The sequence below is a fragment of the Lipotes vexillifer genome, unplaced genomic scaffold (genome assembly GCF_000442215.2).
Source record: "Lipotes vexillifer unplaced genomic scaffold, Lipotes_vexillifer_v1.1 scaffold1756, whole genome shotgun sequence".
Taxonomy (NCBI): Eukaryota; Metazoa; Chordata; class Mammalia; order Artiodactyla; family Lipotidae; genus Lipotes; species Lipotes vexillifer.
Window position 1 is genome coordinate 217,419 of NW_006770307.1, and position 14,902 is coordinate 232,320.

Genomic DNA, 14,902 nt, shown 5'->3' on the forward strand with positions numbered 1-14,902 from the left:
AGGGAAAGTAATCAACAGCTATGTTCAACAACATGAATGAAGCTTACAAAATAATGTTGGGAGAACAACTGAAAAAACTCAGAACAGCACGTGACTATGATTCCATTTTAAATAAATTATGAATACAGGAAAACTAAACTGGGTAGTAAAATCATAAAAAGAAAAAAAAACAATGATTATCATGCAAGTCAGGAGACGGGCTACATCTATAGGGAAAAGAGGGTGATGCAATCAGGAAGAGGCATATGTGTGTTTCTGGGGTGTTGGCCCTTTATTTTGTGCCTGGGGTAGTGACGGGATAGAGGAGTTTTGCTTTATAACTGTTTTAAACTGTGTGTGTGTTTATATGTTTGAGTATATATATTTGAATATTACATATTATTTTTTGATGTTCTGAACAAAATATTGATAAATTTTGACTACACAAATACCTGGGCCGAAGTAGGTCTTTCTTGAGGATTTTCTTTCAAACATTTTTTAATTAACTTTTCAACCATAGGCCATGGGGCACAACCATATTCTTTAACTGGATCTAAAACATTAAAAAACATTAAAAAACACGCTTAAACACTGGACAAATCAGAAAAATTATTTTATTTCTTCTCAATGTGTATGAGAGGTCAGACATTGCAAAGGAACTACTGATCTCTATAATCCCATATATATCATGAATCTACTTATCACTCTTAAAGCTAATTTTGTTAACTGTCTCCACTAGAGACATCAAGAATGAGTTCTTAATTTTTACAGTATAAAAAGAGACACAAATACCAATTGAATAAAAATAGATTTTCCTTTCATACCTTCATTTCAAATAGACTTTGAAAACACTTTTGTTCATATAATAGACTTCTTTGCAAATATTTTTGATTTTAATATTCAATGTAGACAAGCATTTAATCCATTTAATCCAAAGTTACCCCCACAGTCACTTTGTGCACATTTGTTTTTTTTATAAGAGGTATGCCGTTTTTCTGATTGGTATAGAATACAGACCTGAAAACTTTCACTGGAAAGCTAACTGATAAAATGAGGGAGATGACCTAGATTGTGCACAAAGTTTAGTCAAGTAATAATAGATTTCCTTCTGTTGGGAATCTTTAAAGGTCCCCCAGAAGGAGATAGTTAAAGCTGTATTCCCTGTAGATGGAACATAGTATACACTCAAAACTTTCCTTAAATGAAAAGAAAAGCAGAAAATATGAGAAACAGCTAAATATATTTAAAAGAATACTTTAGAACGAGAACTGAAGAGTTAAGGAATGAATGACAAAGCCCTAGAATTTCTTTAAAGCATGAGGCAACCATTCAAAATGAGATTTGATCTCATTAAATACTCATTTACTAATTCTTACTAATATTTACTACTAAAAATTATTATTGTAAATAATTCAAGCTTCCATTCCTGCATAGAAATTACTTCACTCCAAGAAAATGAAAATACCCCAAGCTAATGGACACTTAGTAACTCCTTACGAGAAGAAAAGTCACTAAACCTGGAGTTCTAATAGTATTTCCTTTTCTGAGTATTCTTCTAAATATAATACCAAATATATCAGTATTTGGAATATTAAAAAGAAGCCCTATAACTTCCATCTTTCTCATATGATTTTATTAATATGTCACAGAATTTAAGAATATTCATGCACTAAAAAAATTTTCAGCTGTGAAATGAATTACTATACAACTACAATTAAATAACTTAGAAATTAAGCTTCTACTATTAAAAAATAATAATAATCTTTATTGTAGATAAAATAAAACTTACCAGGTAATTTTCCTTGTATTGCCAATTCATCAAACTCATTTGGGAACTTCAAACCCTCTGCTATTCTACCTCCAGTTGTCAAGATATCATAGAGTAGCAAACCAAATGAATAAACATCAGCCTGTTGGTTATAAATAACATTTCCTCTGGCAACTTCAGGTGCACGAAACCCTGAAAGTAAGCAGACATATTAATAAATATACCCAACCCCAGAACTTATACACCCAGGGAGGTATATACTTAGGCATATGTGCTGATGAAGAGACAGGAAGATGAGTTAAACAGGCCACATCATCTCTATAAGAAGACATCTTAATCAAGTCAATTAACAGCCCTGTCCCAGGACATTTCACCCCAAGGTCATCTTGAAGAATAATAAGGATAAACATTCAATAATAAATTATTAAGTGATATTTCATAATTAAATAAATAAAGCCTAAGAGGGGAGAAAAGTCTACATCATTCTTAATAATAACTATTCCCAGAGCAGTGTTTCAAACAGAGGAGGAGACGGGAGGGAGATTTCTAGACTTCACTCCAAGTCATTTTAACCTGGCTGCAATGTTAATGGCCTTATTATTCCAAGAATTGTGATTCTGCTCCTTGAACCCAACTGAACACTAAAAAGAAAACCTCGAATAAAACGAATAAAAGCCCTCTCTCTCAGATGTAAGTTCACGCCTGAAATCTCTTAAAGAAAAATAAAACCTTTCATTTTGCAATAGAGATAAATCATTTTTAATCATTTCAGGGAAAAAAAAGTAATTTCAACATTACCTGTAATAGTCAACAATCTAAGGAAAACCAACTATGTTCTATATATAAATATTTGAAAAATAAAAACATTAAATTATCACGTTTTGACTATTAACTTCACGAAGATTAAAAACAATAACAAACCCAGAATGGGAAATAGGTGCTCTAATTCAAGTTTTGAGGGAATTTTAATCGATAAACCTTTCTAGAAGGCAATTAGTATTTCAAAATATGCCTACCCAGCAATATGATTTTTAGAAATTTAATGTTTAAAAATTAGTTTCATAAATGGGAAAATTTTAATTTACAAGTCTATTAATTAAAGCCTTTCAATATATCAAAAAGTTCGAAAAAATTAAATATACATCAAGATGTGGTTAAGTAAATTACTGAAATATTATGTAACTGTTAAAACTGATATTTGACACAGAAAGATGTCCCTGAAATATTAAGTAGAAAAAGAAAACAAAGACGCAGAATTTACAATACAGTATGTATATAGAACACTCGAGCACATCTAAATCTAGATATATCTCCTTGTTGCCAGAGTGTTATTTCCACTAATTTATTAGAAACACATATTTTGACCTGCTCAATAGCATTTGCTGCTTTCAACTCACAACCTTATGCTTTGCAAATCAAATCTTAATTTAAAACATCATGGAGTCTTTCAACCAAAATGGGGAGGGGAGGGGGACTGAGGGCATCAAGACCTAAGCTATCAACATAACATTTAACTATCAATCTAAACCATAAGATCCTCCAAGCTACTCTACGTGTATCCTTATCACTGAGGACTTCCCTGGAAAAGCAAATGAAATTTCTTCAAAAAATTTTGCCTTATATTTCAGTATACTGGTCACCATAGTGGTAACAGGAAGAATAACACTTCAAGCTACTCAATGTATTCACCACTGAATTTAATTTGGGATGAAAATGAACACTTTTAATGTTACTTGTCACTGGAAGGCTAGAAATAAAAACATTTCCTGCCTGTTTACAAAAGAACAGTGTTGTCACCTGATCTAATACTGTGAATGATCTATGGTGGGTATGGACCATGCTACTGTACTACACGGATACCCTCTTTAGCATTGATGCCCCTCAAAGATTACAAATGTTAAGTACTAACTAAAATCCTAAATGTACGTTGTTGTATTAGGCTGTTCAAATAAGTCATTTATTTAAACATGTATCACTTCTACTTCTAGGTAAGATAGACCAACAGGGACTAGACTTACCATTCTGCATAAAACAATGAAATAACTAGACAACATGTATGAAACTCTGGACACCAGGAACACGAGACAGTGATCTCTGAGAGAGAGCAAACAAACAAGATGAGTTTTCTGAGTGCCCTTCAGAGGACAGGCAAAGGGAAGGCAAACAGAGCCTTCTGTGTTAAGAAGGGGGCCCCCTGTGTTAAGAAGACAGAGCAGAGGGCTTCCCTGGTGGCGCAGTGGTTGAGAGTCAGCTGCCGATGCAGGGGACACGGGTTCGTGCCCCGGTCCGGGAAGATCCCATATGCTGCAGAGCGGCTGGGCCCATGAGCCATGGCTGCTGAGCCTGCGCGTCCAGAGCCTGTGCTCTGCAACGGGAGAGGCCACAACAGTGAGAGGCCCACGTACCGCAAAAAAAAAAAGAAGACAGAGCAGAGAGTCCAGGAAAGCAAAGACAGCTAAGGAATGTGCCAGGCACTGTGCTAAACACTTTACATGAATTTCTCATCTAATTTTCACAACAATCCCCTATAACAGATACTATTATTAGGTACTACTGTTTAACCAAGGAAAGGAATTAGGTAATTTCTCCAGCCCTGGCTAGTAAGTGGTAGAGCAAGGATTCAAACTAAGACATTCTGACTTCATAGCCCAAGTTTAACAGAATCTAGACAGCCAATAGTCATTAGGTCATATATATCTATCTCCAGTGCGGTGCCTAGAATGTGTACCATTGAGAAAGATTAATTTAAAACAGACATTTGCTCTTTTTCAATGTTTCAAATAAGAACATAAGTCTAAATGCTATTCATATTTACTCTCATAATTTTTTGCTTATATCACAGGCTAATACTCTCAAAATCTAGAGTAAATGCTAATCGTCTTGTTAAAAGTTTCTCTGCAAATAACATTTTCCCCAATGTGAGACAATACCAAAATTTGAGCTGCCCATCTTATAACTGATTTATAGAGGCAATGACACTATTTATATGATGAAGAGATGGGAATCACCTGGGGATCATTTAAATAACTTCAATGTCTGGGCTCCACCCAAACTAGTTAAATCAGAATCCTGGGCATGGGGTTCTGCTACCCGTACATATGAAAGTCCTCCAGGAGCTTCAAACATGTGGCCGCATTGAGAGCCCCTGCTCCACACCTACTAAAATACAACTGCAAAGGACACAACCCTAGGGGATATATCCCTTAAGCCCTACATGTTATCTAATATACAGCCAGAATTGAAAAACATAACCAAAGAATCCTCCATCCTCCATCTGTCACTTAGACCGCACGGAACTTCTTGCAGTTATCAGAATGAGACAAGTCATTTTCTATCTTAGCACATTTTGCCTGAAATGTCTCCTCCCACTTATTTATTTATTTACTCAAACCTCAAACTTCTCCTTTAAGATGTCATTCCAGAGTCACCTCCTCTATGAAGGAAGTCCTGACAACCCATAGCTCAGTTAACCACTTGCGCCTTGCACTATCACTGTACCTTGAACTAGATCTCCTGTTGAAACTGATACCATGCTTTATGATTATTGTTTACAGCCCTGTTTCTCCTGGCAAAATGTGTGCTTCTGGAGACTAAAATTTACATTTATTCATGCCCATTCTCCAAGTTCAGCACTAAAACAGCTAACACACTTGGCACAACTGCAACATGCCAGCTCTTCTCTGTTACTTACATGGGTTACCTCATTTTACCCTTAAACAACTCTTTGAGGTAGGCATTATTTTTCTCGTCACAATTTACAGAAATGAAAAGTGAGCCCCAGAAAGTGAATCTTGAGCACCACACAGCTATTAAGTAGTGACACCAGTTTGATATTTGGTAAACATTCAATAAATTATTGCCAGATGCATGAATAAATGAATAAAAAATAAGAATACCTTTCCCTTAGAGAATTATTACAAGTCACAATGTTAAAATAATTGGGAAAATATGATGCATTTGTCTAAAAACTATATTTAGAGATACTTTTTCAGAGAAGTCTGCATTTAAAAGATCCATAGATCAAAAACATGAGAAATTTATTAAATTAGGTCTGACTATATATCACAAAGTACCCAGAAACATATACTTTCTCTTTTACTTTCCAAAAAGTCTGAGTAGAGCATATTTCATAATTTCTATCAGATGATAGGTATAACCAGAGAATAACATTTTTGTTTACCCAAAGACTGTTGTATTTCTGTGGATGCTGGCGGGGTGAAAGCCATCAGTCAGCATCCATCTCAGTCAACAGTGTAACTGTCATAAGACCCAGAATTAACTGTTGCTACTAACAGGATATAATACATACATACCCATTTGACTGAGTTAAAGTTGAATCTCTCCAAATCATTTGAAGTTGAAAGTTTCCATCCCATATTCACCTTTGAAAATGTAGACAGACATGGTGCTGTGGTACTTGCCAATAACCGAATTGTTTCTACATTTGCGCTCCAGCTATGATGGTACCTGGCCAGGGGCTGTGTTCTAAGGAAGGTTGGGTTTGTGTCTTATGTGACCCTATAGACATTTTTAATGGTCCCTAAGCTTTATTTAGTTTCCTTATCTGTAAACCAGGAATAATAATAGGACTCATGCCAGAGGGTCATGAGGGTTAAATGAGATAATCAACCTATGCAAAGGGCTAAGCATGAGACAAGCACTCTGTTCATGCCACGAAAGGTTTGCTCCCATTACCATATTCCCTGAGACAACAGTAATGAACCCACACTCACATGCACACACGGTGTTAATGCACCAAAGTAAGAGTATAAAAATTCACAAAAGTTTAACAAACACATGGTCCTTTGTTTCTCTAAAATTTCCAAGTTAAACCTTATATTTTGTTTCTCATAAAGTTTCTAAGTATAACATTAACAGGAAGATCCATTAAAAAGGAAAAGACAAGGAGAGAACTAAAATCATATGAGAGGGAATGATTTTCTTCTCAAACATAATTGCTCTGGGGAAGGAAAAGTTTGGTGATGGTGGCAGCAATTACTGTTATTTGGTGACAGTTACTGTTATTTAAACTTTTTAATTTGAGTTTAGGGCTGAGGTGATTAGAAGTGCTCTAACAATAATAAGTACAGTAATGATAAAGAGAAGGTCCAAGATATAGCAAGGAAAAATGCTTACCATGTATTAAGCAGCCTGGGGGAAAAGCGGGCAGAACAGAAAGAATCAGGCTCTGGGTTTCCCTGTCATGATCTTTCTCCATACTTGTGTTACTGAACATTGATACAGCAGATTAAAAGGGGTCAGGAACAAGTATCTGGTTTGGTATGAAAAATCAGTTGGATATTGAACTATAGACAGGTTTTGACCCAAAGCAGGAAGACACATAAAATGAAGGGCCATGAGTTTGAACAGAGTTGAAATGAGCTGACTGCTGGCTGGCCCAGCCCACTGAGGGAGCACAATCTACAAGGATCAGAGAGGTCCACTGCCAAGTAGGGGGTTGAGGCTTCAACAGCAGGATTTCCTCTCCACGAACACAGTGACGTGGCTGGGGGGAGGGGGAACGAATTGTAGGCCCCAGATGAGTGGCCTGGCCCACCTTCATGAGACATGACAGTAATGAGCAGATCTTCCAAGAGAAGAACGCTGTCATGTGCCCATTTCTAGGTGGGTTTACGAGGCCTGTGGAATCCCATCTTCTAAGATTATTTTTCCAAACCTGTATTTGACAATATTTGTGGTTTCTGGCCCTGTCATTTTGCTTTGTTTATTTGGATTTTTAATAACTAAGGTTAAGTAAACCTCTTTAAGCATATGTCATAGTTGCATGTGATCCAGGAGAGCGACTACAGGCATACCTTGGAGATATTGCAGGTTTGGTGCCAGATCACCTCAATAAAGCAAGTATCGCAATAAAGTGAGTCATACAAATTTTTTGGTTTCCCAGTGCATATAAAAGTTATGTTTACAGGGCTTCCCTGGTGGCGCAGTGCTTGAGAGTCCGCCTGCCGATGCAGGAGACGCGGGTTCGTGCCCCGTTTCGGGAAGATCCCACATGCCGCGGAGCGGCTGGGCCCGTGAGCCATGGCCGCTGAGCCTGCGCGTCCGGAGCCTGTGCTCCGCAAATGGGAGAGGCCACAACAGTGAGAGGCCCGCATAACGCAAGAAAAAAAAAAAAAAAAGTCTAATATTACATTTTACTTTTTTTCCCTTAAAATTGTATGTTTTAATATACTTTCTCCACAGAAAGTGGAGTATATTGACACAACTTCTGACCAGTATAATGTGGCAATGTCTTTCAAAATTATAAAAGCACTCTTTAAATCAGTAATTCCACTTCTAGGACTTTAAATTTAGAGGGGGCCGCAAAAAGCAAAGAAAAAAAAAAAAAAAAAAGTTATGTTTACAATACTGCAGTCTATTAATGTGCAATAGCACTGTGTCTAAAAATAATGTACAATCCTTTATTTAAAAATACTTCATTGCTAAAAACTGCTAACGATCATCTGAGCTGTTAGCAAGTCACAATCTTTTTGCAATAGTAATGTCACTGATCACAGATCACCATAACAAATAAAATAATAATGAAGAAGTTTGAAATATCGTGAGAATAATCAAAATGTGACACAGAGACCCAAAGTTAGCAAATGCTGTTGAAAAAATAGCTCTGACAGACTGGCTTGATGCACGGCTGCCACAAACCTGCAATTTGTAAGAAACACAACATCTGCGAAGCATAATAAAGCAAAGTACAATAAAATAAGGTATGCCTGTATAGAACTTAAAGCCAAATAGCTCTGGGTTCAAATGTCATTTAGACTGAGCTTTATCTTGGCCACTTACTGCATGACTTTGTGCAAGTTACACAATCTCACTGAGCCTCAGCTTCCTCATTTTATAGATGAGAAGATAAAAGCTAACTTTCAGCCCTGGCATGAGGATAGGATACCATGTGTCTAATGTATCTGGCCCTGAGCCTGGGACACAGCAGGTGCTGAAGAGATAATTATTTTATTATTATTGAACAACCCAGAGACACTTGAGCCAGAAAATATACTTTGAGATGTTTATGAGAATGCACACTCTACTTCCAACAGATAGCCATGTAAAATGAAAGAGATGATATGTATTTGGAGCAAAAATAAAACCAGGCATTGGAAGCTGGGGCCATCTGCTTATCTAAGGACAAAAATGCGGAAAGAGGAAGGGGGTAGGGAACAATTTTGCCTATAGTCAGATATCCTCTAAAGTACTTTCTTCTGTCTTAAGAATGTGTTTTAACTGAGCTGCAATCATCAAGATGATGTAAAGCCACCTGTAATTTTATTTACAAATAACTAACCATGTAAGATTTCTCCAGAGCTAGAGCTACCCCCCACTAAACAGATGTCAACCCTTCAATTTTCTATTCCCACGCAAACTGAAATCTGAAAGACAAGATGTCTGTACAGATTACTTGCCCTATGACTGTTTCTTACTAATCGGAAGCTGAGATTCTGATGAATCTAATACTAGAAGAGGAAAGAGAGCTGAGAAAGGGAGGGAGGACTCCACGTGGAAAGAACATGTCTGAGTATAAGATCATGAAAACCCAAGAACAAAGGAAATAGAATTTTCACTGGTAGAAAGTCAGTTTACAGTTAAAGTAATAGGAGTATTACAGCAGGCATGACAAAAAAAGAGTTGGGTATGACCCTTAAAAGCAATATTAAAATCTAAGGTAAGAAAATGATGCCTGTGATTTCTGGAGACCATAAATATAACAGTACGCAAAATGGGTATGTTTCATTTTACATAGTAACATGACTCATATTGCTATACAAACAGAGACACTACAGTACTTTTAAGTATTGAAGTATTAACAACCTATAAATTATGAAGAAAGAAAAACAAAGTTCAATGTTTGAAGTTTTAAATTCCTGTACCAGTCAGAACCCTCCTACACTGTTGGTGGCGATGTAAATTGGTACAGCCACTATGGAGAACAGTATGGAGGTTCCTTAAAAAACTAAAAATAGAACTACCATATGACCCAGCAATCTCACTACTGGGCATACACCCTGAGGAAACCATAATCTGAAAAGATACATGCACCCCAATGTTCACTGCAGCACTGTTTACAATAGCCAAGACATGGAATTAACCTAAATGTCCATTGACAGAGGAATGGATAAAGAAGATGTGGTATGTATATGCAATGGACTATTACTCAGCCATAAAAAAAAAATGAAATAATGCCATTTGCAGCAACACGGTGGACCTAGAGATTATCATACTAAGTGAAGTAAGTCAGACACAGAAAGACAAATCTCAGATGATATCACTCATATGTGGAATCTAATTTTTTTTAAAAATGATACAAATGAACTTATTTACAAAACAGAAACAAACTTAGACATATCAAAAACAAACTTATGGTTACTAAAGGCGAAAGTGGCGGGGAGGGATAAATCAGGAGCTTGGAATGAACATACACACACTACTATATATAAGAAAGGTAACCAACAAGGACCTACTGTATAGCAGAGGGAACTCTACTCAATATTCTGTGATAAACTCTATGAGAAAGAATCTAAAAAAGAATGAATATATGTATATGTAAAACTGAATCACTTGGTTGTACACCTGAAACACAACAATGTAAATCAACTATACTCCAATAAAATTAAATTTAAAAATTTTTTAATTAAAAAAAATGTTAAAAAAGAATAAGGAAGTATGCTTGTATCAAGAACATTGCAACTAAGAACTCCAGTCCCAAAGTCCCGACCTGAAACTCTTGGAGCTAGAAGTATTTAGGAATTTATACTTTTTCATATTTAAGAAAGTAATAATGCATACAACAAATTACATAAAACTTCAGTGGGATCAGAGCCAACACCCTGTACTCAAACAAACACGTTTATATTTCTGCTGTGAAACATACACACATTCATAGTGAATATGAGAAATAAAGATCCTAACAAGGATCAATTCGATCGGGTCAGATTTTGCCACCGAATCAGTTATAAAAAAAAACTTTGGATTTTCAAAGTTATTTGGGTTTCAGAGTTACAAAAAAGGGTTTGCGAACCTGAATTTGGTTTGCTTCATTTTTAGGTAAGTGTTAACGGTAGCTAGATTAAAACGTTGAGGTTCCTTTTCACCACCTCTGGAGTATTTAGACATTTTTAAGAAGTCCAACTTTTAAAAATATAACTTGACATAAAACATACTCTATTTTTTTAATTTGTTTTTTACCCTGGAAAATTACATCAGTTGATTTTTTTGCCCTACAGGATATAATAATCAAAATCACAAATGTACTGGTCACAATTATTCACGTACTGGTCACAACAAATATCTGTTCACAGTGTGATAGGCTACAGTGTTCTCTTGATTCTCCTGAACTCACAAATGAAGTCAGTGGTTATCCATTCTGAAGAGGGAATTATCACACAAACCTTGTCACCCACCTGGTGTGCCCTCTGACGTTTTTATCCCCATTCTACAGCAGTACTGAGCAATCCCATAGTCCGCAATCTTGGCAATGATGGCGGCATTGGGATACAGGGTGAAAAGCAACACGTTGTGGGGCTTCAAGTCACGGTATATAATCATGGCTGAGTGGAGGTATCTGCCGTGAAATGCACAGGAAACCTTATTAAAATGTGATTATACCATAATAAATTCTGTCGTTATTTTTTAAAATATATATGTTTATTATGCAAAGCATCAAAAATTCTGTGCTAAGTTTCACCTTCAAAGTTAAGAGATATTGCAGAAGGAAATCAAAATCTACAAGTCCAATAGCAGAGCAAGCTTATGCTTTTAAAACAAACAAACAAAAAGACATGTCAATCCTGATAAGTGATTTAAACTTTAAGGCACAGCCACTTTAAGCAAAGTACCAATTTTTTGAAGACTTATTTTTTGTATACTTTAAAAACTACTTAAAAATAATTCTGAATTCCCTCAATACCATGTGACTGTTTTAATTAGTTTAAAATGTAAATATGTTAAATAAGAATTGATAGTATTTTGTTATAACTCCCATTTATTTAAGTTTTAATTTTCTTAAAACCACAGAGAAGTTTTTGTTAGCTTTTAAAATTCTCTCTATTCCATCTCTCCTTTGATATTTATTTTTTTCTGACTAAACTATTTCCTAATTTTTTGGAAAATATTTTCTACTTTTTCAATAGTAATAAATCAAAATAAAAGACTTTTCTAGCTATCAATACTGTACCGTTTGAAGATGTAATTTACTTTAAAACCCAATTCTGCTATAAATTATCAAAGAACATTTTAGACAGAGAATTGGGATGAGTAAAACATTGTATTGGGAAAGGTGATATGGGGCATTTTGAAGTCTTTCCTTTTAGAAACGGATCCATTCAACCATCAGCAACTAGAGCTGGACACTCACTGTAGGTGAAGAATAAAAACTAGTTAATATAAAAAATAAAAAGTTTTCATCTCAACCAGGTCTTGTCCATTCTGGAAACATGGCCGAAGAGCTATTACTTTGCCCCAACTACTAAAGTAATAACTCTATTACCTTTCCTTACACACTCGCAAAATTCAGATTTCCCCCACTCTGTTTACCCTGCCCCATGACATTAAATTTGCCATAGCTCTGCACATGATCTCACAACTACATTATGTCCTACCTTGAGAAAAGAATTTTTCATAGAACTTAATAGAGGTAAATTTAAATCCATTGTTTGTGGCTTTTGGTTTAGGTTCACATTATATCAATATATATTTACTCCATTACCTAATACCAGTCACTGCTAGGGGCATTAGGAGAAGAGTGGCAGCAATACCCTGAACTTTCCACTGACTGATGGGAGTGTATGTATAATTTAATGGTATCAACTAATGCAGGAGAAGATCCTTTCTCTTCCAGGATGTAGTTAAGACATTTGACATTAGGCCTATTCCTTTCAGTAAACATATTTTTGGATGAAAAGTAAGATAGATGTACTAATGAAGTTGACCTTAATAATAAGTTATGGGCTTAAAAGAAAAATTTACTAAGGGCTTACTGAAAAGCCATTAGCTACTTTGCCCTGCTGAAGAGAAAAGCTGGGAGATTAAGAACAAAAAAGTTAAAGCCAAGTCATACATAATTGAATACCATCCAAATCCTTCATAATGCATGCCTCTTTCAGAATATTTATAGAATACAGACTCTCTCAGAATACTTTCCAAAGGTTAAAAAAAATTAGTTAAACTTAATTTGAAATTATGTCAGTGGGAGAGAAAGATTATCTGGATTAGTTAAAATGTTCAGTTATAGAATTTAATCTTAAAACTGCAGTTTTAATAGCTTTTAATAGAATAGCAGAATAGCTTTCGAAATATTAACAAGTACAGATCTTGTCTTTCTAAGAATAATTCAGCCATAATTTATGTATTACATGACAGAGAGCATTGTCAAATATTTTATTAAAACAAACTGGTCTAAACTCAACTAGTCATTTTTAAATTGTGATTATCATCAATCTTGCTAAGAAACTCTTATAACTTAAAGTAAACTTTATCTCATCCTAAAGAGAATTACTCTAAAAATAGAATGCCTTCATTCATTTAACAAATGTATATTGGACATCTATGAGGGACAGTCACTGGGGATATAAGTCACTTTGTCTCCCTGCTCTTGAGGGGCCACAATCTAGGAGAGACAGGTGCTCAAACAAGGTTGCAGAAATGTGATGAGTACCAAATGCTAGGGAAGCCAGAAGAAGAAAAGCACAAAGGTACAGATAGCAAAGCAGACTCTCCCACTAGACTATAAGTTTTAAACCTTGATAAGAGCAATATAATCTCTATCTTTCCTTCTTCAGCAGCCAGCACAAAGTCCTGCCTGGAGACTCAAGAAACATGTGTTAGCCAAACCAACTCTTCATGGTGCAGTCAGACATCATTGTGGAGATGGTATGTGAGCAAATTCTAGAGGAAAATGAGTTCTCTAGGCAGACAATTTTTGAAACGACAGGAATGACAAATGCAAAGACGGACATGGATGTCAGGGAGAAATCAAGCCCTTCAGCATGGTTAGAATGAGGGCAGTGGAATGGGAGGAGGCTGGAGAGGCAGGCTAGAGGATACATAAAGAGTTTTGATGCTATGGCCAAGGAGTTTAGATGTATTCTGCAAATAACTTGGAATGCCAGGGAATTTCAAGAATAATTAGATTTTTATTTTAGAAGAATATAATATCAGAAATGTTCTGATAGTTCCCCGGAGGTACCGGACCAAGTCAGCAGTAGTGGCATAAAAATAAATTAATCAATTAAAAAGATGATGTAAAATAGTCAAGGACCTGGTGGACAAATGAGTACTTACTTTTGTGGGAGAGGGGGTTGCTCTGGATGTGACTACAAAGACCTTTGTTGGCAAATGGGAGATACAAGATAAAGAACAGATTCATGGTGGAAGGAAAAAGAGAAAGCAAATTCAATTTTGAAAATACTGAAACAAAAAAGCTTATGGGAAATATAGGTGACCATATCTTCAAAGGTAGTTGAGAATTATAATAAAGAACTCAAAGCAGCAGACAGTTAGAGGTGTAAACTAATAGCTGAAGGCAAGACTGCAAAAGAGAAAATATGTAACATGAAGAAAGTTCCTGTATGTCACAGCGCCATCATTTAAGGGACTGCAGAGGCGTGCGATTTTATTGTCTCTTTCTACCTCCATAGTTATAGCTCTGTGCTAAAATATATTTGGGAAGACAAACCCTAATGCTGAGATTTTTAAATATACTTAGTGCTGGGAGAAGATCGATTGCTACTGCAATCTACTAGCCTCTTGTAGCACAAGACCCAGAAAGCTCCCTTGGCATTATGCTGAGAACAAATCAGGCAAATGATAGGAAAATATGATGAGACTTCATTTACTTTAACAGAAACTGCTGGATTTGTTATTTTAAGTAAGGTCTTCAAGTTATTTAAGAGATGAGGTCTTTCAAACAGTGATGCATTTTTTAAAAAATCAATTATTCATTTTATAAATAAGCACTTTGGGAATTATGTGGAAGATTTAGGGAAAAATCAGGACCTGGAGTCGGTTTAATCAAGGAAAATGACCAGTACAGCTTTTGAAATACATAAGACATAGTTGCCCTTTATCTAGATTAATTTAGTACAAGGTTCCCCCTGGTGTTCAAAAGTAGATGTAGCAACCCAGATCCAAATCTTTGCATTCCTG

The 14,902-nt window shown here is 35.7% G+C and overlaps 1 protein-coding gene across 1 annotated transcript in view; it reads right to left on the bottom strand.

Annotated features, from left to right (window-relative positions):
- Nucleotides 1-14,902, bottom strand: part of LOC103083523 (leucine-rich repeat serine/threonine-protein kinase 2) — a 43,732-nt gene that overhangs the window by 15,754 nt on the left and 13,076 nt on the right. The window contains exons 9-11 of the mRNA XM_007446064.1: nt 11,161-11,321; nt 1,769-1,939; nt 432-532 (exon numbers count right to left, since the gene is read on the bottom strand). Coding sequence (XP_007446126.1) covers nt 432-532; nt 1,769-1,939; nt 11,161-11,321 — 433 coding nt within the window. The remainder of the gene's footprint in view (nt 1-431; nt 533-1,768; nt 1,940-11,160; nt 11,322-14,902) is intronic.